We start from the raw sequence: 24983 nt of genomic DNA on the forward strand, positions 1-24983 counted from the left end.
GAGGTTGACGTTGAGAGAATGTCCTTAGCTTTCAGGTGTCCCTTCTGCTTCCCCTGTGGTAGAAGTGCATAAGGGAGCACTACACACTGTCCAGCATTTTCAAGGCTTTTGCAGAACATTTTTCTCTGTCCAGCATCCCCAGAAATCTCTGCTAATGTTAAGGGACAATGTCCCCTAAAACAAATTCTCCTCTACTGAAAGTGTTTCTTTTTCTGAAGACGACACCAGTGATGCCACAGGTAAGTCACTCATTAGGAGGATGAGCTTGAGAGACAAATGTACTTTTGTTCCTCTTGAGTTCTGGTATCTTCATGTTGGATCGACCGAATGTTGCCTTGATTGTAATGCCTGTGGGTTTGGAGCAGCAAAGCACCGCTGCCTGCTCTCGTTCCTTTCCTGCTGCTTCCAAGCCCAGGGTGAGCAGGTGGCAGCGAGGACAGAGGGAGGAGGGACCTTAATGCGTTTCTCAGAGTAGATATGTTCTCAGTGAAAATGCCGTGGTGTTACTTTGGTGGCTTTTGTTTGGCTGTATGATGGGTGGCTTATGCTAATGAGTGAGAGGTATTCCGTGGGGACTAATGCCCCTGGGTACCGAGATTCTTGGTGTGTTGTTCTGGCAGTGCGTGCCTGCCTGAAAGGGAAAGCAAGAGCTTGACCTTCATTGTGCAGGTGGAAAAGGAGGCCAGAAGAATAGCTCTTCATCGAGATACAGGAAGAGTGCTCGGGAGCTGTGGAGGCCCCGTGCTTTTTCAGCCTTCCTGGAGGATTGGAGTGCTGGGCTGTGATGGGTTTGAGTTCCTGAATGAAAGACTCCCCTGTGTTGTTTGGAGTCTTTGGAGGCTGCTTGCAGAGAGGTTGAAGTACCTGGGGCTTGAGCTAGTGCTTCCGAGGGTGGTGGATTCTGTTCTGATGTAGCAGAGCTGTTCTTTGCCAAATGATTGCCTTGCTCTGTAATTTGTTGGGTCCTTGAGGGGACTGGGAGCTGAAGAGTGTGGCGTTCATCTTGAAGGGAGAGGAAGTTGCAGGTGCATGGAAAAGAGGAAAGCAGGAAGGTTGTTCCCTGTCCAGAGAGATGGAAGGTGGTAGGGAAGAGAAATGAGAGCTCTTGCCAGAGGGCATGTCCGTGCTTCATGGTGAGCATGTTAGTGACCTTTTAAAAACCTTTTAGTAAAGAAAAAAATGAACAGAAGAGGGAAGGATGGAAGCAGAAGAGAATGGGAGGCAAAGATAGCGCACAGCGGGGCCAGAAAGAAAAAGGAAGAGAGGAAGGAAGAGAGAAGGAAAGAGAAAGGAAAGGAAGAGAAGAAGGAAAGAGAAAGGAGGAGCAAAAAAAGAAGGAAAGGAAGGAATCTTTGCAAGTAAGAAACAAGCAAGCAAGGAAGAAAGCAAGCAGGAAGGAAGAGATGATTGAGGAGATTACCAGCATGCACCGCCTTTGTCTCAACACGCTGAATGGAGTTGAGGACCTCAGCATCCTCAGTACTTAGGGATGCTCTGCAAGGCTGGCTGAAAAGCAGTGAGGAAGAGGAAGGAGAGGTCTTGCCAAAGGGCATGTCCACGCTTCATTACGAGCGTGGTGTAGACATGTGGAAAACATTTTGGTAAAGGAAAAAATGAACAGAAGAGACGAGGATGGAAACAGGAGTGGAGGGGAGGAAAAAATAGGACAGGGAAGAGAAGGAAAGAGAAGATACAAGGAAAGAGAAGAAGGAAAGAGAAGGGGAAGAGAGAAAAATAGAAGGAAAAAAGAGAACAGCAGAAGGAAATGAAGAAGGGAAGGAAAAAGGAAAGAAAGACTCTATGCAAGTAAAAAGCAAAAGAAAGAAGAGAAAGGAAGGAAAGAAGAGGCGATAGAGGAGATGACCAGCACGCACCGACCTTACCTCTAGAGGCTGAACGGAGTTGGTCGCTAACAGCCTCCCCCTTGGTCATAGTAGCGCGCTCCGGCGCTGATGCCCCGTAATTAGCGCTGATGCCCCGTAATTAGCCCTGATGGCTCCGTCTTTGACGGTCTGCACCGCGGCGCCGGAGGCGACTGGTGAGCTGCGAGCGGGGGTCAAGAAGAGGGAAGGATGGAAAGGGAAAGGGGAGTAAAGAATCGGGGAGGGCAGGGCAAGACCGAAAAGGAGAAGTAACAGGAGAAGGACAAGGAACAAAAGGAAGAAGAAAGAGACGAAGTAAAAAGAAGATAGTAGAAAGAGAAGAAAACAAAGTAGAAAAGAGAAAGGAAGAAAGAGATAAACGAACGAAGAGCTCTGAAGGAAAGAAAGAAAAGAAGAAATAAAGAAAGAAAGAAAGAGGAAGAAGGAAAGGAAGACAAAAGGAAGGAATCTATGCAAGCAAACAGCAAGCAAGAAACGAAAAAGAAATAAGGATTAAAAAAAAAGAGGAAAAGAAAGAATAAAAAGAAAGAGGTGAAGGCAGAGACGGCAGAGGAGATGAGCAGCGCGGGGCCGGGGCAGGAGCGTGCGAGGCGGCGGAGCAGCGCACGGTGTCGCTGCAGGCTCAGCAACGGCGGCGGAGCGGCGAGGCGGCTCCGCCCCGGCGCGGCGGAGAGCCCGGCTGTGAGCGCGGGGGGGCGGCGCGGGGCGGGCAGGAGAGCCGGTGCGTGCGGGCGGCGGCGGGGAGCCGTGCGGGGCCCGGGCGGGCGGCGGCGGCGGCGATGGGCGTGTGCTGGGGGCCCGTGGTGCGGGTGCTGGTGCTGCAGGCGGCCTGGGCGCTGGGCGGCGGGCAGGTGCGCTACTCGTTGCCGGAGGAAGCCAAGGCCGGGACGGTGGTGGGCCGGCTGGCGCAGGACCTGGGCCTGGAGGCGGGCGAGCCGGAGGCGCGGCGGCTGCGGCTGGTGGCGCAGGGCCGGCGGGCGAGCGTGGAGGTGAGCGGGGCGAGCGGGGCGCTGGTGGTGAGCTCGCGGCTGGACCGGGAGGAGCTGTGCGGGAAGAGCGCGCCGTGCGCCCTGCGGCTGGAGGTGCTGGTGGAGCGGCCGCTGCGCGTCTTCCACGTGGAGCTGGAGGTCACCGACATCAACGACAACGCCCCGTTCTTCCCCGCCGCCCGGAAAAACCTCAGCATCGCGGAATCGTCGCTGCCGGGGTCTCGTTTCCCGCTGGAGGGCGCGTCGGATGCAGATGTCGGAGCCAACGCGCAGCTCTCCTACACACTCAGCCCCAGCGAGCACTTCTCTCTGGATTTGCAAAAAACCGAGGAGGACGGTGAGTCCCTGTTTCTGGTGCTCGCGCAACCGCTGGACCGGGAGACGATGCCCGTGCACCGTTTGGTGTTGACGGCGAGTGATGGGGGCCGGCCGTCGCTGACGGGCACGATGGAGCTGGTGATCTCGGTGCTGGACGCGAACGACAACGCGCCCCAGTTCAACCAGTCGGTGTATAAAGTGCAACTGCCAGAAAATACAGACCGCGGCACTTTAGTTGTCAGAGTAAATGCCACGGATTTGGATGAAGGGACAAACAGGAATATCTCGTATTCTCTCCAGCACTTGTTCCCTCAGGATGGAAGGGCCGTTTTCGGGATCGACGGAAAGAGCGGCGAGATCCATCTTAGGGGAGAGTTAGACTTTGAGGATGTTGGTCTCTATCGCCTGCAAGTGGATGCGGCGGATCAGGGCAACCCTCCGCTGTCGGGTCACTGCAAGGTGGTGGTGGAGGTGCTGGACGTGAACGACAACGCGCCGGAGGTGTGGGTGACGTCGCTGTCGGTGCCGGTGCCGGAGGACGCGGCGGTGGGGACGGTGGTGGCGCTGCTGAGCGTGTCGGACCGGGACTCGGGGGCGAACGGGCGGGTGCGCTGCGCGGTGCGGCCGGCGGCGCCGTTCGGGCTGGTGGCGAGGTTGGCGGGCTCGTACTCGCTGGTGCTGCGGGAGGCGCTGGACCGGGAGCGGGTGGCGGAGTACGAGGTGGAGGTGCGGGCGGAGGACGGCGGGGCGCCGCCGCTGCGCGCCAGCCGCGGGCTGCGGGTGCCGGTGTCGGACGTGAACGACAACGCGCCGGCGTTCGCGCAGGCCGTGTACACGGTGCTGGCGCGGGAGAACAACGCGGCGGGCGCGGAGCTGGCGCGGCTGTGGGCGCGGGACCCGGACGAGGCGGGCAACGGGCGCGTGAGCTACTCGGTGGCGGAGGGCGGCGGCGTGGGCGCGGCGGCGGGCGGCGGGTGGCGTCCGGCGTCGAGCTACGTGTCGGTGGACGCGGAGAGCGGGCGGCTGTGGGCGCTGCAGCCGTTGGACTACGAGGAGGTGCAGGTGCTGCAGTTCGAGGTGCGGGCGGTGGACGCGGGGGAGCCGCCGCTGTGCGGCAACGCCACGGTGCAGCTCTTCGTGGTGGACGAGAACGACAACGCGCCGGCGCTGCTGGCGCCTGCCGGCGTCGGGCCGGGGCCCGGGGCCGCGGTCTCGGCGGCGTCGGGGCCGGGCTCGGGGGCGTTGTGGGCGTGGGCGGCGTGGGGGGCGCCGGCGGGGCAGGTGGTGGCGAAGATCCGCGCGGTGGACGCGGACGCGGGCTACAACGCGTGGCTGCGCTACGAGCTGTGGGAGCCGCGGGGGAAGGGCCCGTTCCGCGTGGGGCTGTACAGCGGCGAGGTGAGCACGGCGCGGGCGCTGGAGGAGGCGGACGGCCCGCGGCAGAGGCTGGTGATCGTGGTGCGGGACCACGGGGAGCCGGCGCGCTCGGCCACGGCCACGCTGAGCGTGTCGCTGGGGGAGGGCGCCGAGGCGGCGCTGGCGGCCGCGGGCTCGTCCTCGTCCTCGCCGGGGGCGGGGTTGCGGCCGGCGGCGGGCGCGGAGGCCGGCGCGGCGGCGGCGGCGGCGTCGTCGTCGTCGTCGACGAACGTGTGGCTGGTGGTGGCCATCTGCGCGGTGTCGAGCCTGTTCCTGCTGGCGGTGGTGCTGTACGGGGCGTCGCGGTGGGCGCCGCGGGCGGCCGCGCTGTCGGGGCCCGGGCCGGCGACGCTGGTGTGCGCCAGCGAAGTGGGGAGCTGGTCGTACTCGCAGCGGCAGAGCCGGAGCCTGTGCGTGGCGGACGGCGCGGGTAAGAGCGACCTGATGGTTTTCAGCCCCAACTTCCCGCCGCCGCCCGGCCCCGCGGCGAAGGAGACGCAGCCGGAGCCGCCCGCTCTCCCGGACACGGTCAGTGGCCCTCCCTTCCCCGCCTCTCGCCCCTGCCTTCCCCCTCGTCCTCGCGCTCCCTTCTCGCCCTGGGGGTGGGGAGGCGCTGGTGGGAGCCGGGCTGAGCCCGCGGGGCGTGCGGGCGGTGGGTGCTTGGCGCGTGCTTAAGGATGTGAAGGGGCCCTTTGCATCTGCCTTGGCGTCCTTGCCGGAGCCCCTCGGCTGTCGCTTTGGGGGCAAAAGGATAGGTGACGACTGGGACTTCAGGGTTTTCTGTCCCGTGGTGTAATTTCTCCATTTGTATTCACCCACCAGAGTCATTATGAAAGCAGGGAAGGCAATACGGACTTTTCCTGTGTTGTTTTTCCAAGTATGTTGTTCCTGTAGTTGGTAGTATAAAGTGTTCAGGGAGAGGAGTGTGACGCAAGGTAGGTGTCAGAAACGGGCATTTTCTTTTTCTTTTCCTGCCCCCACCCTCACCATGTTATAGACTTCCGTTCCTGGCTGGAGAAGTGACGTGATATGATGTACGCCTGCCTGCTTTGATAGTCTTTCAGTATTTGTGCCAGCAGTGACTGCCTTATGGAAGGCCTGGAAACCTTCTTATCAAAAAGCCCCGATTTGTCCTATACATTAGGTATCATTCCTGACAGTGCCGTGCTCGTCAGCATTCGAGTTGTTCTCTCACAGAGGGAAGTCAATGCCCGTTGCTGTTAGAGCTGCCCTGACACCATCTCTACAAAGAGATGTGTAACATTTCAGATGTGTAACAGAGCTCCCAGGTGTGAAGCATTGCAAAACACGAGGGGTCAACTACAGAGAGTCTGCTGAACATCGTGTGTATGATACCATCTGTCTGGTTTTTATGGTGCTCTCATTGATGGCAACGGTTATGGACTTGTGTTCGTGGCCGGAGAAGCGGTGTGACCTATGCTGGCCTGTTGTGATGTTCTTTCAATATTTGCATCACCTGCCACACCCTTACAAAAACCCCAGAAACCTTATTTTCAACAAAACAAAACCCAACCAACAAAAAACCAAAAAGACCCAAACACCCCCCCCCGCAAACCCAAATTCTCCTACAGAATCAGTATCATCCGTTACATTGGGGTTCTTGTCAATGTTTGGGTTGTTCTGTCAGAGCATGAAATCACTGCCATTGCCATTTAGAGCTCTTCCAACATAACATTTAGAAAGAGTAGAGAGTCTGCTGGACAGGGTCTGTATGATACCATCCATGTGTTTTTCTATGGTGCTCTCGTTGATGGAAGGGTCTGCAAAAGCTGGAGTGAGCCCCGAGGTGGGAAAGGAACCTGTGGCATGTTGCAGAGGTGAATGTGTCAGTGGCACTGAGTAAGGCTGGCCATGTCTTGGTGTGAAGGGTGACCTTGAGCAATGGGAAGCCTTGCCTGAGGGAACTGGAAATCCTTGGGAAGACCATCGGCCATGTTGTAAGAAAACAAGAATGGGAGATGGTCTACTTTTCTGGAGAACGTATGTCGCGGAGTGGGGAATGGGGGATGCCTAGAGGAAAGCCTGAGTCAGGATGGGGACAGAGTGTTCCTGCCCACGATCGTTTCCCAGGCTGCAAGGGTGTGGAGTTGGAGGCCTTCCTGACCTTGAGATAGCGTGTGGTATTGAAATGCCCACAATGTCTTTTGAGGTTATGAAGATCTCCCACCAGAGAGAGTCCCTTGTACTGCTGCCTGCCTGACGTAGGCAATGTGTTGGTAAGAGGGTGAGATGCAGGCTGCTGAATACTATTGGATGAACCTTTTTGCTCCTGTTCTGGGCAAGGTGTTGTGGGAGGGTAGTGCTTCAATCTGCTGTCCCTGTGTAGTGGTGGGTAGTAGTAGTAGCTTCCACCTCTGTTGATGTTGCCATGATGGTTCCTTTGTCATCCTCAGGCAGGATTTGTAAGGGCACACACGGAGGTGGGTGTAATCTCTGGGCGCTCGACTTGTTGCCTGGCTCATTCTGATGTACGCATGTACAGGCCAAACCCCGCACAGCAGCCCAGGTCTGAGTTTCTACCATAGAAATTCTCCCACCCAGCTGTAATCACAGAATCTTTAAGAACTCTGAAGTGCAGCTCTGTGGTGTTTCCACCTGAGATTGCTGAAAAGGCAGGAGGATTCAGGGTGAAGTTCATACATCTGGGAAGAGCCTGCCAGACACTGTATGGCTTTGTATGCCTCCATGCAAAGGCCTGGGCATGTGTCATGGGGAGGGTGACCTTGAGTGGGGGAGTCTTGCCTGAGGGAAGTGGAAATGCTGGGTAGAACACGGTCTGTGTCATTGGGGAAGGACTGACGAATGTCTGCTTAGCTGTGGAGATGCCATTTCCCATGGTGCGGGATAGAGGATTCCAGTAGAAAACCTTGAGAAGAGCCCCAGCACACAGTGCTACTTTCTCGCAATCCTCTCAGGACCTCCACATGTTCTGCATATCGTAGGGCACTCTTGTTTTCCGTGGTATTACTGTTTGGTGTGTCACCTAACATACATGCCTTTAATCTCTTGTTTTTGAGGTGGAATGTTGTTGGTCAAACAGAAACTAGTGGTGGGCATCTATAGTAGCTTCCACAGCTTTGATGGTTCCTTACTCCTCCTCAGGCAGGATTTGTAAGGGCACACGAGGAGGTGGGTATAATGTTTGTGCTCTTGACCTCCCCTACTTGTGCATTTGCACAGGTGGCCTCAGTACAGATCGTGTGTCCCCTTACCATGCTTTACTTATTCGGTTACGTGCACGTACACGCCAAACCCTCCAGAGCAGGAACCCAACTCTCTTTTTCGATGGTACAAATTCTGCGCAGTTGATATCGTGAGTGTGCTTACGCTTCAGCATTTGGTGTGGTTCTCTCAAAGAATAAAATCTGTGTGGAGAGGGATCCGAGCTGTCACAGCTCTAATCACAGAATCTTTAAGAACTCTAATGTGCAGCTCTGTGGTGTTTCCATCTGAGATTGTTGAAGAGGCAAAAACATTCAGGGTGAAGTTCATGCATCTGAGAAGAGCCTGCCAGACGCTGTGTGGCTTTGCGTCTGTCCATATGTTCTTTGTGCCATTTGTGAGGGAAGGTGAGGATGTGCCAAGGCCTGGGTCATGCTCAGAGCTGGGTTTAGGGCTGGGGCATGTTACTGTGGTGGAGCAATGTCTGGGTATTGTGGCAGCGATCCTGCAAGTGGTACTGAGTAGGGCCTGGGCATGTGTGATGGGGAGGGTGACCCTGAGTGGGGAAGAGTCTTGTCTGAGGGAAGTGGAGATGTTGGGTAGAACACGGTCTGTGTCACTGGGGAAGGGCTGGCGAATGTCTGCTTAGCTGTGGAGATGCGATTTCCCATGGGGCGGGATAGAGGATGCCAGTAGGAAATCTTGAGAAGAGGCCCAGCGCACAGGGCTGCTTGCCTGGGATCCTCTCAGGACCTCCAGAAGTTCTGCATATCCTCGTGGCCTGTTGTTCTCCGTGGTATTACTGCTTGTGAAGATAACTGCCATACGCACCTTTAATCACTTGGTTTTGATGTGGAATGTTGGTGACAGAGAAGCTTTTTGAAATTTGGATCATGCTGCCAGCCTTCTCTGAACCTTCCTTGGCCTTCTCTCTGCTCTTAGTCTTGCTAGGGCGGGGAAGGAGTCGTGTCCGTATTCAGGATGTTGGCAAACCTTGCATCCCATAGAGTGGAATGGGATCCTTTGCTTTACTTCTCTCACCTAAACCACCGACTCTTTCACCCTTTTATTTTTTTTTCTCTCACATTGGCAACGTGTTGATAAGAGTGGATGAGATGCAGACTGCTGAATTTTGGCAGCTGTCAGGTGGCAGACGTTTGGGTGATTTCCCATCACTGTGGGGGATGGCTTTTCCACTCTCCTGAGCTAAGTTTCACTTTAAGAGAATGTCCTTAGCTTTCAGGTCTCCTTCCTGCTTCCCCTGTGATACAAGTGCAAAAGGGAGCACTGTGCATAGTCCCGGTTTAGCAGAACATGAGTCAGTTTTTCTGTCCAGCATCCCCAGAAACGCTGATAACGTTAAGGGAAAATGTCCTTTAAAAGCAATTCTCCTGTCCTGAAAATATTTCTTTTCTAAAGAAGCAACCAGTGATGATGAAGTCACTCACACCTGAAGTGGATGTGTTTGAGAGGCAGGTGTACTTTTGTTCCTGTTCAGTTGTGGCATCTTTATATTGGATCGACGGAATGTTGCCTGGATTGTAATGCCTGTGGGTTTGGAGCAGCAAAGCACCAGTGCCTGCTCTCGTTCTTTTCCCGCTGCTTCCAGGCCGAGGGTGAGCAGGTGGCAGTGAGGACAGAGGGAGGAGGGACCCCAGCGCAATTCTTGGAGTGGATGTGTTGGGCATGAAGATGTTCTCAGTGCAAATGTCGTGCTGTTACCTTGGTGGCTTTTGTCTGGCTGTGTGATGCGTGGATCGCGCTAACGAAGGAGAGGTATTCCATGGGGACTGAATCCCTTGGGTAACAAGGTTCTTGCTGCGATGTCCTGGCATTGCATGCCTGCCGGAAAGGGAGAGCAAGTGCTTGCCCTTCAGCGTGCAGGTGAAAATGAGTCAGGAAGAATAGCTCTTCCTCAAGGTATGTGAAGAGTGCTCAGGAGCTGTGGTTGCCCCGTGCATTTTCAGCCTTCGTGGAGGATTGTAGTGCTGGGCTGTGATGGGTTTGAGTTCCCGAAGGAAACTCCTCCCACTGTGCGTTGTTTGGACTCTTTGGAGCCTGTTTGCACAGATGTGCAAGTACGTGGAGCTTGGGCTTGTGTTTCAGTTCAAGCTGGCCAGCACTGTAAAGGACAAGAAAAAGGGCTTTTTAAAATATGTTGACAGCAAAAGGAGGATCAGAGATAACATCAGTCCGTTACTTGATGAGGTCGGCCACCTCACAAATAGGGATGTAGGCAAAGCAGAGATGTTTAATGGCTTCTTTGCCTGTGTCTTTAACACCGATGATGGGCCCTGGGACTCCCGGAGCCCTGTGTTGGAAGAGCGTGAGTGCGGGAATGATAAACCCCCAGCCAACTGTGAACTTGTTTGAGACTTGCTGCTCCAGCTGGAGACACCTAAGTCTATGGAGCCCAATGGGATTCACCCCAGGGTACTGAAAGAGCTGGCCGATGTTATCACAGGACCTCTCTCCATTATTTTTCAATGGTCTTGGGAGTGTGGAGAGGTCAATGGAGGTGATGTCCCAGTCTACACTGCAGTGGTGCGGCCCCACCTTGAGCATTGTGTGCAGTTTTGGGCGCCTCCAGATAAGAAGGACATCAAACTGTTAGAGTGTAGCAGAGCTGTTCTTTGCCATATGATCGCCTGTTATTTGCCGTGTTCTTTGAGAGGACTGGAGGCTGAAGGGTGTGGTCTTCTTCCAGAAGGGGAGGGGTGGGGGGGTGAAGGGGCAGTCTGTCTGTCTTGCATATGCTGGAGGAAAGCAGGAAGGTTTTCCCCATCTGGATGGATGGAAGGCAGAAGGGAAAATGAATGAGAGCTCTTGCCAAAGGGCATGTCCGTGCTTCATGTTGAGCGTGGTGTAGACATGTAGAAAATCTTTTGGTAAAGGGAAAAAAGAAGACTCAAGGATGGAAGCAGAAGAGAAGGTGAGGCAATAATACAGCAAGGCAAGGCAAAAAAGAAGATGGAAGAGAAGGAAAAGAAGTAGGAAAGAGAAAAAAGACGAAAGGAATAGAAAGGAAGAGTCATATACAAAACATGTTAGTAAAGGAGACAAAGAAGAGAGAAAGAGGGAATGAGATCGGGAATAAAGGACAGTGAAGAGCAGAGAAGGAGAAAGAGGAGAAAGCAGAGCAGGAAGGAAGAAACAACAGAGGGAAAGGAAAGCAATTCAGAACAAAGCAAGCAATAGAGAGAAAGAAGATAAAATGAGAAAAAAAAAAGAAAAAGAAGAAAGAAACAATAAATGAGTTTACTTGCCTGCCTGCACGCTATCCCTGTACACAGAAAGGTGGTGAGGGAGAGAAAGGAAGAAAGAAGGTAAGAAAGAAAGAAAGAAAGAAGGCCAGAAAGAAAGAAAGAAAGGAAGCAAGGAAGAAATTAAGGAAAGGAGGAAGATGACAAGAGAAAAAAAGGAAGAAACCTAAAGGAAATATCCAAAGTTATCTTGCAGAAGAACCCAGAAGGAAAGGAAAAAGGCAAGGAAGGAATCTGCGCAAGTAAAAAGCAAGAAGGAAAGAAAGAAAGAAAGGGAAGGAAGAAAGACGTGAGAGACGAGATTAGGAGAACGCAGCAACGTTATCACTAGACGCGGAACGGAGTTTGTCCCTAACAGCCTCCACCTTGGTCAGAGTACTGCGCTCCGGCACTGAGGCCCCGTAATTAGCGCTGATGCCCCGTAATTAGTGCTGATGGCTCCGCCTTTAACGGTCTCCGCCGCGGCGCTGGAGGCGACTGGAGCTACGAGCGGGGGTAAGGAAGAGGGAAGGATGGAAAGGGAAAGGATAGTAAAGAATCGGGCAGGGCAGGGCAAGACCCAAAAGGAGAAGGAAGAGAAGAAGGACAAGGAACAAAAGGAAGAAGAAGGAGACGCAGTAAAAAGAAGATAGTAGAAAGAGAAGAAAACAAAGTAGAAAAGAGAAAGGAAGAAAGAGATAAACGAACGAAGAGCTCTGAAAGAAAGAAAGAAAAGAAGAAATAAATAAAGAAAGAGGAAGAAGGAAAGGAAGAGAAAAGGAAGGAATCTATGCAAGCAAACAGCAAGCAAGAAACGAAAAAGGAAAAAGCAATAAGGACTAAAAGAAGAGGAAAAGAAAGAATAAAAAGAAAGAGGTGAAGGCAGAGACGGCAGAGGAGATGAGCAGCGCGGGGCCGGGGCAGGAGCGTGCGAGGCGGCGGAGCAGCGCACGGTGTCGCTGCAGGCTCAGCAACGGCGGCGGAGCGGCGAGGCGGCTCCGCCCCGGCGCGGCGGAGAGCCCGGCTGTGAGCGCGGGGGGGCGGCGCGGGGCGGGCAGGAGAGCCGGTGCGTGCGGGCGGCGGCGGGGAGCCGTGCGGGGCCCGGGCGGGCGGCGGCGGCGGCGGCGGCGATGGGCGTGTGCTGGGGGCCCGTGGTGCGGGTGCTGGTGCTGCAGGCGGCCTGGGCGCTGGGCGGCGGGCAGGTGCGCTACTCGTTGCCGGAGGAAGCCAAGGCCGGGACGGTGGTGGGCCGGCTGGCGCAGGACCTGGGCCTGGAGGCGGGCGAGCCGGAGGCGCGGCGGCTGCGGCTGGTGGCGCAGGGCCGGCGGGCGAGCGTGGAGGTGAGCGGGGCGAGCGGGGCGCTGGTGGTGAGCTCGCGGCTGGACCGGGAGGAGCTGTGCGGGAAGAGCGCGCCGTGCGCCCTGCGGCTGGAGGTGCTGGTGGAGCGGCCGCTGCGCGTCTTCCACGTGGAGCTGGAGGTCACCGACATCAACGACAACGCCCCGCTCTTCCCCGCCGCCCGGAAAAACCTCAGCATCGCGGAATTATCTACGATGCCGGGGTCTCGTTTCCCGCTGGAGGGCGCGTCGGATGCAGATGTCGGAGCCAACGCGCAGCTCTCCTACACACTCAGCCCCAGCGAGCACTTCTCTCTGGATTTGCGAAAAACCGAGGAGGACGGCGAGTCCCTGTTTCTGGTGCTCGCGAAACCGCTGGACCGGGAGACGATGCCCGTGCACCGTTTGGTGTTGACGGCGAGTGACGGTGGCCGGCCGTCGCTGACAGGCACGATGGAGCTGGTGATCTCGGTGCTGGACGCGAACGACAACGCGCCCCAGTTCAACCAGTCGGTGTATAAAGTGCAACTGCCAGAAAATACGGACGGCGGTACTTTAGTGATCAGAGTAAATGCCACGGATTTGGATGAAGGGACAAACAGGAATATCTCGTATTCTCTCCAGCACTTGTTCCCTCAGGATGGAAGGGCCGTTTTCGGGATCGACGGAAAGAGCGGCGAGATCCATCTTAGGGGAGAGTTAGACTTTGAGGATGTTGGTCTCTATCGCCTGCAAGTGGATGCGGCGGATCAGGGCAACCCTCCACTGTCGGGTCACTGCAAGGTGGTGGTGGAGGTGCTGGACGTGAACGACAACGCGCCGGAGGTGTGGGTGACGTCGCTGTCGGTGCCGGTGCCGGAGGACGCGGCGGTGGGGACGGTGGTGGCGCTGCTGAGCGTGTCGGACCGGGACTCGGGGGCGAACGGGCGGGTGCGCTGCGCGGTGCGGCCGGCGGCGCCGTTCGGGCTGGTGGCGAGGCTGGCGGGGTCGTACTCGCTGGTGCTGCGGGAGGCGCTGGACCGGGAGCGGGTGGCGGAGTACGAGGTGGAGGTGCGGGCGGAGGACGGCGGGGCGCCGCCGCTGCGCGCCAGCCGCGGGCTGCGGGTGCCGGTGTCGGACGTGAACGACAACGCGCCGGCGTTCGCGCAGGCCGTGTACACGGTGCTGGCGCGGGAGAACAACGCGGCGGGCGCGGAGCTGGCGCGGCTGTGGGCGCGGGACCCGGACGAGGCGGGCAACGGGCGTGTGAGCTACTCGGTGGCGGAGGGCGGCGGCGGCGGCAGCGGGGGCGCGGCGGCGGGCGGCGGGTGGCGTCCGGCGTCGAGCTACGTGTCGGTGGACGCGGAGAGCGGGCGGCTGTGGGCGCTGCAGCCGTTGGACTACGAGGAGGTGCAGGTGCTGCAGTTCGAGGTGCGGGCGGTGGACGCGGGGGAGCCGCCGCTGTGCGGCAACGCCACGGTGCAGCTCTTCGTGGTGGACGAGAACGACAACGCGCCGGCGCTGCTGGCGCCTGCCGGCGTCGGGCCGGGGCCCGAGGCTGCGGTCTCGGCGGCGTCGGGGCCGGTCTCGGGGGCGTTGTGGGCGTGGGCGGCGTGGGGGGCGCCGGCGGGGCAGGTGGTGGCGAAGATCCGCGCGGTGGACGCGGACTCGGGCTACAACGCGTGGCTGCGCTACGAGCTGTGGGAGCCGCGGGGGAAGGGCCCGTTCCGCGTGGGGCTGTACAGCGGCGAGGTGAGCACGGTGCGAGCGCTGGAGGAGGCGGACGGCCCGCGGCAGAGGCTGGTGATCGTGGTGCGGGACCACGGGGAGCCGGCGCGCTCGGCCACGGCCACGCTGAGCGTGTCGCTGGGGGAGGCCGCCGAGGCGGCGCTGGCGGCCGCGGGCTCGTCCTCGTCCTTGCCGGGGGCGGGGCTGCGGCCGGCGGCGGGCTCGGAGGCCGGCGCGGCGTCGTCGTCGTCGTCGACGAACGTGTGGCTGGTGGTGGCCATCTGCGCGGTGTCGAGCCTGTTCCTGCTGGCGGTGGTGCTGTACGGGGCGTCGCGGTGGGCGCCGCGGGCGGCCGCGCTGTCGGGGCCCGGGCCGGCGACGCTGGTGTGCGCCAGCGAAGTGGGGAGCTGGTCGTACTCGCAGCGGCAGAGCCGGAGCCTGTGCGTGGCGGACGGCGCGGGCAAGAGCGACCTGATGGTTTTCAGCCCCAACTTCGCGGCGCCGCCGCCCGGCCCCGCGGCGAAGGAGACGCAGCCGGAGCCGCCCGCTCTCCCGGACACGGTCAGTGGCCCTCCCTTCCCCGCCTCTCGCCCCTGCCTTCCCCCTCGTCCTCGCGCTCCCTTCTCGCCCTGGGGGTGGGGAGGCGCTGGTGGGAGCCGGGCTGAGCCCGCGGGGCGTGCGGGCGGTGGGTGCTTGGCGGGTGCTTAAGGATGTGAAGGGGCCCTTTGCATCTGCCTTGGCGTCCTTGCCGGAGCCCCTCGGCTGTCGCTTTGGGGGCAAAAGGAAAGGTATTGCCGCAGGCAGCAGCAGTTGCCGTCGGCAGCTGAGGTTTGCTGTTCTGGGTGGGAGTTGTTCTCCCGTAGACTTAACTCGCTGCCGATGTCGAGGAGAGGTGCCACGGCACCGGCTGTGGAGACGCTCTCGTGTGGTGGTGTGTAGCATTTCCACCCGAGCTTGCTGAAGTTGTGCAAGAGACGCAGGCTGTGGTGGTGAGAGTCCCCCGGGCACTCTTTACTCCCTTACTGCCTTTGCTGAATGCAGTCCGTGCTGGTATGAGATGTGGTTTCTTGTGGAAAACTCTGTCCTCCTCTTTGACTCTTCTTTGCCTGATCGTGATGGAAGATGACAGTTGGGACTTGAGGGGTTTGTGTCCCCTGGTGAAATTTCTCCATTTTGTTTGGCCCACCAGAGTCATTATGAAAGTCGGGAAGACAATATGGACTTTTCCTATGTTCTTTTTTTCTACTTAGTAGTATAAAGTGTTCAGGGAGAGGAGTGTGATGCAAGGTGGGTGTCAGAAACGGAAATAGGGTTTTTCTTTTCCTGCTGGCCCTTTCCCCCAGGTTGTGGACTGCATTCCCTGCCAGTGAAGTGTTATGAAGTACACTGGCCTGTTTTGATGTTCTGTCAACATTTGTATCAACAGCCACACTGTTTCAAAAGCCCTGGAAATCTTATTTTATGAAAAGAAACAACAAACACACACCGAAAAATAACAAAACCAAAGAACCGCCTCTCCCCAACAAAACCGAAATCAAATTCTCCCAACAGTCGCTATCATCTGTTACGGTGGTGTGCTCATCAACATTTTGCTTTTTCTCTCAGAGCATGAAATCAATGCCATTGCCATCAGAGCTGTATCAACATCACTTTTAGAAATAGTGTTGCTCCCAGGTCTGCCACATTTCTACCTAAGGTAGCTGAAGCATTGCGAAACATGAAGGGTCAGCAGCTGAGGGTCTGCCAACACCGTGTATATGGTACCATCTGTATGTTTACTATGGTGCTGTCATTGATGGGGAGGGTAAGAAAAAGATGGATCGAGCCTTGAAGTGGGAAAGGAAACTGTGGCATGTCACAGAAGGGAATGTGTCAGTGGCATTGAGTAGGGCCTGGCCCTTCTCTGATGTGAAGGGTGACCTTGAGCAGTGGGAATATTTGTCTGAGGGAAGACCATGGGCTGTGTTATAAGAATGGGAGATGTGTGCTTGTCTGGAGAACACATGTCGCAGAGTTGGGAATGGAGGCAGGATGGGCACAGAGTGTTCTTGCCCAGCATCCTTTCTGAGGCTCCCAAGGGTCTGGAGTTGGAGGCCTTCCCAATGTTGAGATAGTGTGTGGTATTGAAATGCCCACAATGTCCTTTGAGGTTATGAAGTCTCCCACCAGAGACAGTCCCTTGTGCTGCTGCCTGCCTGTCGCAGGGAATGTGTTGGTAAGAGGGGGTGAGATGCAGGCTGCTAAATACTGTCTGATGAACGCTTTCCCTCTTGTTTTGAGCAAGGTGTTGTGGGAGGGTAGTGCTTCAATCTTCTGTCCCTGTGTTGTGGTGAGCATCTACAGGAGCTTCTGCAGCCGTTGATGTTGCCATGATGGTTCCTTGCTCCTCCTCAGGCAGGATTTGTAAGGGCACACGAGGAGGTGGGTATAATCTTTGTGCTCCTGACTTCCCCTACTTGTGCGCTTGCACAGTTGGCCTCAGCAGAGATGCTGTGTCCTATTACACATGGCTTGTTCTGATACGTGCACGTCCGTGCCAAACCCTGCACAGCAGCCCAGCTCTGGTTTTCTATGGTACAAGTTTTCCCACCCAGTTGCTATTGTGAGTGTGCTTGCGCTTCAGCATTTGGTGTGGTTCTCTTGACAAATGAAGTCCGTGTGGACTGGGATCCGAGCTGTCACAGTTCTAATCACAGAATCTTTAAGAACTCTAACGTGCAGCTCTGTAGAGTTTCCAGCCGAAATTGCTGAAAAGGCACAAAGTATTTAGGGTGACGTTCAGGCATCTGGGAAGAGTCTGCCAGAGGGTGAATGGCTTTGCGTCCGTCCATATGTTCTTTGTGCCATTTGTGAGGGAAGGTGAGGATGTGCCAAGGCCTGGGTCATGCTCAGAGTGGGGTTTAGAGCTGGGGCATGTTATGGTGGTGGAGCAACATCTGGGTATTGTGGCAGTGATTCTCCTAGTGGGATGGAGTAGGGCCTGGGTATGCATCACGGGGCGGGTGACTTTGAATGGGGCAGAGTCTTGCTGATGGACATGGGAGGTGCTGTGTCATTGGGGAAGGACTGGAGAATGTTTGCTTAGCAAGAGATCTGCAGATTTCCCATAGCGTGTCATAGAGGATGCCAGTAGAAAACCTTAAGAAGAGGCCTGATGCACAGGGCTGCTTGCCTGGAGTCCTCTCAGGACCTCCAGAAATTCTGCACATTGTTGCACCCTTTTGTCCTCAGTGGTATTCCTGCGTGATGTGAAGACATCTGGCGTAGGCTCCTTTAATAATTTGCTCCTGAGGATGGTATGTTGCTGGTCAAACAGAAGGGTTTTGAAATTTGGATCATGTTGTCTGCCTTCTCTAAAGGTCTCCTCAGTCACCTCTCTGCTCATCTCCCTTGCTAGGCAGGGGAAGAAGTGCTCTCCGTATTCAAGATGTTGGCAAACCTTGCGTTTCAATAAAGTGGAACGGCTTCCTTTAGTTTTCTTCTCTCAGCAAAAATTCCCACCCTTTTGGTTTTTCTTCTTTCACATTGGCAATCTGTTGGTAACAGTGGGTGAGATGCAGATGGCAGAATTTTCGCAGCTGTCTGGTTGCAGAGCTTTGGGCCGTTTGCCATCAGTGTGGGGGATGGCTTTTGCACTCTCCTGAGCCGAGGTTGACGTTGAGAGAATGTCCTTAGCTTTCAGGTGTCCCTTCTGCTTCCCCTGTGGTAGAAGTGCATAAGGGAGCACTACACACTGTCCAGCATTTTCAAGGCTTTTGCAGAACATTTTTCTCTGTCCAGCATCCCCAGAAATCTCTGCTAATGTTAAGGGGCAATGTCCCTTAAAACCAATTCTCCTATCCTGAAAATGTTTCTTTTTCTGAAGAAGCAACCAGTGATGCTACAGGTAAGTTGATGATACCTAAAGATGTGTTTGAGAGGCTGATGTACTTTTGTTCGTGTTCCATTTTGGTATCTTCATGTTGGATCGACCGAATGTTGCCTGGATTGTAATGCCTGTAGGTTTAGAGCAGCAAAGCACCGCTGCCTGCTCCCATTCCTTTCCTGCTGCTTCCAGGCACAGGTTAAGGTGGTGGCACCAAGCACAGATGGAGGAGAAACCCCAATGCATTTTGTGGAGTGCATGTGTTGGGTGTTGAGGGGATGTTCTCAGTGACAATCCCGTGGTGTTACCTTGGTGGCTTTTGTTTGGCCGTGAGACAGGTAGCTCATGCTGGTGAAAGGGAGGTATTTCGTGGGGACTAATGCTGCCGGGTACCGAGATTCTTGGTGTGTTGTTCTGGCAGTGCGTGCTGCCTGAAACGGAAAGCAAGAGCTTGACCTTCGTTGTGCAGGTGGAAAAGGAGGCCAGAAGAATAGCTCTTCATCGAGATACAGGAAGAGTGCTCAGGAGCTGTGATTGCCTCATGTTTTTTCAGCCTTCCTGGAGGATTGGAGTGCTGGGCTGTGATGGATTTGAGTCCCCTAAAGAAAGACTCCCCTGTGTTGTGTGGACTCATTGGAGCCTGTTTGCACAGATGTTGAAGTACCTGGGGCTTGGGCTTGTGTTTCTGAGGGTGGTGGATTCTGTTCTGATGTAGCAGAGCTGTTCTTTGCCATATGGTTGCCTTGCTCTGTTATTTGCCGGGTCCTCGAGTGGACTGGAGGCTGAAGAGTGTGATCTTCCTCCAGAAGGGGACCTTCAGGGGCAGTCTGTCGTTACTGCATAGACGGGAGGAAAGCAGGAAGATTGTTTGCCATCCGGAGGCATGGAAGGCGGAAGGGAGGGGGAATGAGAACTCTTGCCAAAGGGCATTTCCATGCTTCATGGCAAGTGTGGTGTAGTCACGTGGAAAATCTTTTGGTAAAAGGGAAAAAGAAAAGAAGGTGGAAGCGGAAGAGAACGGGAGGCAAGATTAGGGCAGGACAGAGCAGGAAAGAAAAAGAATGAGGAAGAAAAGAAGGAGGAAAGAGAAAAGAAAAAAGGAAGACGATGGAGGAGAAAGGAAGAGAGGACCAAAGGGAAAGGAAGAAGGAAAGAATGAGAAAGGAAGCAGGAAAGGAAGGAATCTATGCAAGGAAAAAGGAAGCAAGGGAGAAAGAAAGGAGGAAAAGAAAGGAAGGAAGGAAGGAGGGAAGCAAGGGAGGAAGGAAGGAAGGAAGAGACGATAAAGGAGATTCCTAGCATGCACCGACGTTATCTCTGCACGGTAAATGGAGTTGAGGACCTTGGCATCTTTGGTTGTCATTCAGTGACACTGTAAGTCGTGATGAAAAGTGGTGAGGAATAGGAGAGAGCTCTTGCCTGAGAGCATGACCGTGCTCCGTGGCGAGAGTGATGTAGTCATATAGAAAACATACTGGTAACGGGGAGAAGAAGAGAAGGGGAGGGCAGGACAGGGATAAGAAGAGAAGGAAGGAGGGAACAACAGAGAGAAAGAAAAGCAAAGAACAAAGCACGCCATAGAGAGAAAGAAGATAAAGAAAGGAAGAAACGATAAACTAGCATGCACCGATGCCATCACTGTACAGAGAAAGGAGGGTATGGAGAGAAAGAAAGAAGGAAAGAAAGAATGAAAGAAGGAGGAAAAAGAAAAAAAAAGCAAGAAGGGAAGAAATGAAGCAGGAAGTAACAAAGGAAGGAAGATGACAAAGAAGAGAAAGAAAGGAAGAAATCATAAAGGAGATTATCAGTGTGCAGCAACATTATTTCTAGAGGCGGAACCGAGTTGGTCCCTAACAGCCTCCCCCTTGGTCAGAATACCGCGCTCCGGCACCGAGGCCCCGTAATTAGCGCTGGTGCCCCGTAATTAGCGCTGATGGCTCCGTCTTTGACGGTCTCCGCCGCGGCGCCGGAGGTGACTGCTGAGCTGCGAGCGGGGATGAAGAAGCGAGAAGGATAGAAAGAGACGGGAAAAGGGAGTAAAGAATCGGGGAGAGCAGGGCAAGACCGAAAAGGAGAAGGAACAGAAGGCACAGAAGGAAGCAGAAAGAGAAGGAGGAAAGAGAAGAAAGCAGGAAGAAGTTGGAAAGAGAGGACAGAGGAAAGAGAAGAAGAGAAGAAAGAACAAAGAGAAGAAAATTAGTAGGAAAGAAAGGAAGAACGAGAGAAACGACTAAAAAGAGATAGTTGAAGGAAGAAAGAAGGAGAACAGAAGAAAGAGAAAGGAAGAAGGAAAGAGCAATCAAGCAAGGAAAAATTAAAAAAAAAGAAAGAAGAAACAGAAAGAGGAGGAAAGGGAGGCAGAGACGGCAGAGGAGATGAGCAGCGCGGGGCCGGGGCAGGAGCGTGCGAGGCGGCGGAGCAGCGCACGGTGTCGCTGCAGGCTCAGCAACGGCGGCGGAGCGGCGAGGCGGCTCCGCCCCGGCGCGGCGGAGAGCCCGGCTGTGAGCGCGGGGGGGCGGCGCGGGGCGGGCAGGAGAGCCGGTGCGTGCGGGCGGCGGCGGGGAGCCGTGCGGGGCCCGGGCGGGCGGCGGCGGCGGCGGCGGCGATGGGCGTGTGCTGGGGGCCCGTGGTGCGGGTGCTGGTGCTGCAGGCGGCCTGGGCGCTGGGCGGCGGGCAGGTGCGCTACTCGTTGCCGGAGGAAGCCAAGGCCGGGACGGTGGTGGGCCGGCTGGCGCAGGACCTGGGCCTGGAGGCGGGCGAGCCGGAGGCGCGGCGGCTGCGGCTGGTGGCGCAGGGCCGGCGGGCGAGCGTGGAGGTGAGCGGGGCGAGCGGGGCGCTGGTGGTGAGCTCGCGGCTGGACCGGGAGGAGCTGTGCGGGAAGAGCGCGCCGTGCGCCCTGCGGCTGGAGGTGCTGGTGGAGCGGCCGCTGCGCGTCTTCCACGTGGAGCTGGAGGTCACCGACATCAACGACAACGCCCCGCTCTTCCCCGCCGCCCGGAAAAACCTCAGCATCGCGGAATCGTCGCTGCCGGGGTCTCGTTTCCCGCTGGAGGGCGCGTCGGATGCAGATGTCGGAGCCAACGCGCAGCTCTCCTACACACTCAGCCCCAGCGAGTTTTTTAGAATAGAGGAGGAAGGGAGTTACTCGCGCAGTAAATCCCTGTTTCTGGTACTCGCGAAACCGCTGGACCGGGAGACGATGCCCGTGCACCGTTTGGTGTTGACGGCGAGTGACGGTGGCCGGCCGTCGCTGACGGGCACGATGGAGCTGGTGATCTCGGTGCTGGACGCGAACGACAACGCGCCCCAGTTCAACCAGTCGGTGTATAACGCACTTTTGTCCGAAAATGCCTTAGAGGGGACCCTGGTGGCTCGGGTGAGCGCAACAGATCCGGACTTGGGAATATACGGAGAAGTGCTTTATGAAATTGATACTTTTGTTCCTCCCTCGGCCTCAGATGTATTCAGCATCGATGCGACCAGCGGGGAGATCAGACTGACGGGCGCCCTGGACTTTGAGACAGTTACTTTCTACGACCTACACGTTAAGGCGAAGGATAAGGGGACGCCGCCGCTGTCGGGTCACTGCAAGGTGGTGGTGGAGGTGCTGGACGTGAACGACAACGCGCCGGAGGTGTGGGTGACGTCGCTGTCGGTGCCGGTGCCGGAGGACGCGGCGGTGGGGACGGTGGTGGCGCTGCTGAGCGTGTCGGACCGGGACTCGGGGGCGAACGGGCGGGTGCGCTGCGCGGTGCGGCCGGCGGCGCCGTTCGGGCTGGTGGCGAGGCTGACGGGCTCGTACTCGCTGGTGCTGCGGGAGGCGCTGGACCGGGAGCGGGTGGCGGAGTACGAGGTGGAGGTGCGGGCGGAGGACGGCGGGGCGCCGCCGCTGCGCGCCAGCCGCGGGCTGCGGGTGCCGGTGTCGGACGTGAACGACAACGCGCCGGCGTTCGCGCAGGCCGTGTACACGGTGCTGGCGCGGGAGAACAACGCGGCGGGCGCGGAGCTGGCGCGGCTGTGGGCGCGGGACCCGGACGAGGCGGGCAACGGGCGCGTGAGCTACTCGGTGGCGGAGGGCGGCGGCGGCGGCAGCGGGGGCGCGGCGGCGGGCGGCGGGTGGCGTCCGGCGTCGAGCTACGTGTCGGTGGACGCGGAGAGCGGGCGGCTGTGGGCGCTGCAGCCGTTGGACTACGAGGAGGTGCAGGTGCTGCAGTTCGAGGTGCGGGCGGTGGACGCGGGGGAGCCGCCGCTGTGCGGCAACGCCACGGTGCAGCTCTTCGTGGTGGACGAGAACGACAACGCGCCGGCGCTGCTGGCGCCTGCCGGCGTCGGGCCGGGGCCCGGGGCCGCGGTCTCGGCGGCGTCGGGGCCGGGCTCGGGGGCGTTGTGGGCGTGGGCGGCGTGGGGGGCGCCGGCGGGGCAGGTGGTGGCGAAGATCCGCGCGGTGGACGCGGACTCGGGTTACAACGCGTGGCTGCGCTACGAGCTGTGGGAGCCGCGGGGGAAGGGCCCGTTCCGCGTGGGGCTGTACAGCGGCGAGGTGAGCACGGCGCGGGCGCTGGAGGAGGCGGACGGCCCGCGGCAGAGGCTGGTGATCGTGGTGCGGGACCACGGGGAGCCGGCGCGCTCGGCCACGGCCACGCTGAGCGTGTCGCTGGGGGAGGGCGCTGAGGCGGCGCTGGCGGCCGCGGGCTCGTCCTCGTCCTTGCCGGGGGCGGGGCTGCGGCCGGCGGCGGGCACGGAGGCCGGCGCGGCGGCGGCGTCGTCGTCGTCGTCGACGAACGTGTGGCTGGTGGTGGCCATCTGCGCGGTGTCGAGCCTGTTCCTGCTGGCGGTGGTGCTGTACGGGGCGTCGCGGTGGGCGCCGCGGGCGGCCGCGCTGTCGGGGCCCGGGCCGGCGACGCTGGTGTGCGCCAGCGAAGTGGGGAGCTGGTCGTACTCGCAGCGGCAGAGCCGGAGCCTGTGCGTGGCGGACGGCGCGGGCAAGAGCGACCTGATGGTTTTCAGCCCCAACTTCCCGCCGCCGCCCGGCCCCGCGGCGAAGGAGACGCAGCCGGAGCCGCCCGCTCTCCCGGACACGGTCAGTGGCCCTCCCTTCCCCGCCTCTCGCCCCTGCCTTCCCCCTCGTCCTCGCGCTCCCTTCTCGCCCTGGGGGTGGGGAGGCGCTGGTGGGAGCCGGGCTGAGCCCGCGGGCGGTGGGTGCTTGGCGGGTGCTTAAGGATGTGAAGGGGCCCTTTGCATCTGCCTTGGCGTCCTTGCCGGAGCCCCTCGGCTGTCGCTTTGGGGGCAAAAGGAAAGGTATTGCCGCAGGCAGCAGCAGTTGCCGTCGGCAGCTGAGGTTTGCTGTTCTGGGTGGGAGTTGTTCTCCCGTAGAATTAAATCACTTCCGATGTCGATGGGAGGTGCCACGGCACCGGCTGTGGAGACGCTCTCGCGTGGTGTTGTGTAGCGTTTCCACCCGAGCTTGCTGAAGTTGTGCAAGAGACACAGGCTGTGGTGGTGAGAGTCCCCCAGGCACTCTTTACTGCCTTATTGCCTTTGCTGAATGCAGCCCGTGCTGGTATGAGATGTGGTTTCTTGTGGAAACTCTGTCCTCCTCCTCCCTGATTCTCCTTTGCCAAAGACATGATGGAAGGTGACAATTGGGACTTCACGGTTTTCTGTGCCCATGGTGTAATTTCTCCATTTGTATTCACCCACCAGAGTCATTATGAAAGCAGGGAAGGCAATACGGACTTTTCCTGTGTTCTTTTTCCAAGTATGTTGTTCCTGTAGTTGGCAGTATAAAGTGTTCAGGGAGAGGAGTGTGACGCAAGGTAGGTGTCAGAAATAGGGATTTTCTTTTTCTTTTCCCGCCCCCACTCTCACCATGTTATAGACTTCCGTTCCAAGCAGGAGAAGTGACATGATATGATGTACGCTGGCTTGTAACAGAGCTCCCAGGTGTGAAGCATTGCAAAACACGAAGGGTCAACTACAGAGAGTCTGCTGAACACCATGTATATGATACCATCTCTACGGTTTTTACGGTGCTGTCATTGATGGGAACGGTTTTGGACTTGCGTTCCTGGCCAGAGAGGCAGTGTGACGTATGCTGGCCTGTATGATGTTCTTTCAATATTTGCATCAGTAGCTACACCCTTACAAAAGCCCAGAAACCCTCTTTTGGCAAAAAAAAAAACCCAGCCAAAAAACAAACAAAACCTCCCCTCACTCACCCCAAAAGAAAACCCCAAACCCCAAGTCTCCTACAGAATTGATATCATATATCGATTATCGATATCATAATCGATATATTCTCCTACAGAATCAATATCAATCGATACATTGGGGTTCTTGTCAACGTTTGGGTTGTTCTCTCAGAGCATGAAATCACTGCCATTGCCATTTAGAGCTGTTGCGACATCACCTTTAGAAAGAGTAGAGAGTCTGCTGGACAGGGTCTATATGATACCATCCGTATGTTTTTTTATGGTGCTCTCATTGCTGGGAAGGGTCTGCAAAAGCTGGAATGAGTCCTGACGTGGGAAAGGAAACTGTGACCTCAAGTTGCGCCAGGGCAGGTTTAGATTGGATATTAGGAAATACTTTTTCACGGAAAGGGTTGTCAAGGTTTGGAACAGGCTGCCCAGGGTAGTGGTTGAGTCACTGTCCTGGTTTCAGCTGGAATAGAGTTAACTTTCTTTCTGGTGGCTGGGGGGTGCTGTGTTTTGGGTTTGGTACGAGAGGAGGGTTGATGGCCCATTGTTGTTTTGGGTGGTGCTTGCACCGGGGACTTTTCGGCCTCTGCCAGGCCTCTGCCAGGTGCAAGGGAAGCTGGGGGGGAGCATAGCCGGGGCCATTGACTCAGCTGGCCAATGGGGTATTCCATATCAAGTGACGTCATGCTCAGTATAAAAACTCGGGGTGGGGGCTCTCACGTCTTGGGACGGGCTGGGCGTCAGTGGGTGGGTGGTGAGCAGTTGCATTGTGCATCGCCTGCTTTGTATATTCTATTATTGCTGTTATCATTGTTATTATTACTGTTCTACTTTGTTTTATTT

General features: G+C 56.9%; 3 protein-coding genes and 1 long non-coding RNA gene across 4 annotated transcripts; all 4 read left to right on the forward strand.

Annotated features, from left to right (window-relative positions):
• Positions 1-575: 575 nt before the first annotated feature.
• On the forward strand, positions 576-20201 carry LOC142088574 (uncharacterized). Its single transcript, XR_012675870.1, has 2 exons — positions 576-669; positions 18410-20201. It is a non-coding gene; the product is annotated as an uncharacterized LOC142088574 (long non-coding RNA).
• LOC142088539 (protocadherin alpha-6-like) lies at positions 2418-5830 on the forward strand. The gene is made up of 2 exons (XM_075163929.1): positions 2418-5134; positions 5663-5830. Exons 1-2 carry the CDS (start codon positions 2663-2665, stop codon positions 5828-5830), a joined length of 2640 nt encoding a protein of 879 aa, XP_075020030.1. The 5' UTR covers positions 2418-2662.
• On the forward strand, positions 11907-15533 carry LOC142088573 (protocadherin alpha-6-like). The gene has a single exon (XM_075164004.1). It carries the CDS (start codon positions 12162-12164, stop codon positions 14781-14783), a length of 2622 nt encoding a protein of 873 aa, XP_075020105.1. The 5' UTR covers positions 11907-12161; the 3' UTR covers positions 14784-15533.
• LOC142088937 (protocadherin alpha-6-like) lies at positions 20202-23158 on the forward strand. Its single transcript, XM_075164811.1, has one exon. The coding sequence runs from the start codon at positions 20546-20548 to the stop codon at positions 23156-23158; it is 2613 nt and encodes an 870-aa protein (XP_075020912.1). The 5' UTR covers positions 20202-20545.
• The last annotated feature ends 1825 nt before the right edge of the window (positions 23159-24983 follow it).

This window comes from Calonectris borealis, chromosome 15 (assembly GCF_964195595.1).
Source record: "Calonectris borealis chromosome 15, bCalBor7.hap1.2, whole genome shotgun sequence".
Classification (NCBI taxonomy): domain Eukaryota; kingdom Metazoa; phylum Chordata; class Aves; order Procellariiformes; family Procellariidae; genus Calonectris; species Calonectris borealis.

What these genes read in the sequence shown, in the direction of transcription:
- LOC142088539 (XM_075163929.1), top strand. Translation starts at nt 2,663, where the DNA reads ATGGGCGTGTGCTGGGGGCCCGTGGTGCGGGTGCTGGTGCTGCAGGCG. An exon ending in CGCCCGCTCTCCCGGACACG is followed by an intron (nt 5,135 to 5,662) that starts GTCAGTGGCCCT and finishes CTGCTTTGATAG; the next exon opens with TCTTTCAGTATTTGTGCCAG.
- LOC142088573 (XM_075164004.1), top strand. Translation starts at nt 12,162, where the DNA reads ATGGGCGTGTGCTGGGGGCCCGTGGTGCGGGTGCTGGTGCTGCAGGCG.
- LOC142088937 (XM_075164811.1), top strand. Translation starts at nt 20,546, where the DNA reads ATGGGCGTGTGCTGGGGGCCCGTGGTGCGGGTGCTGGTGCTGCAGGCG.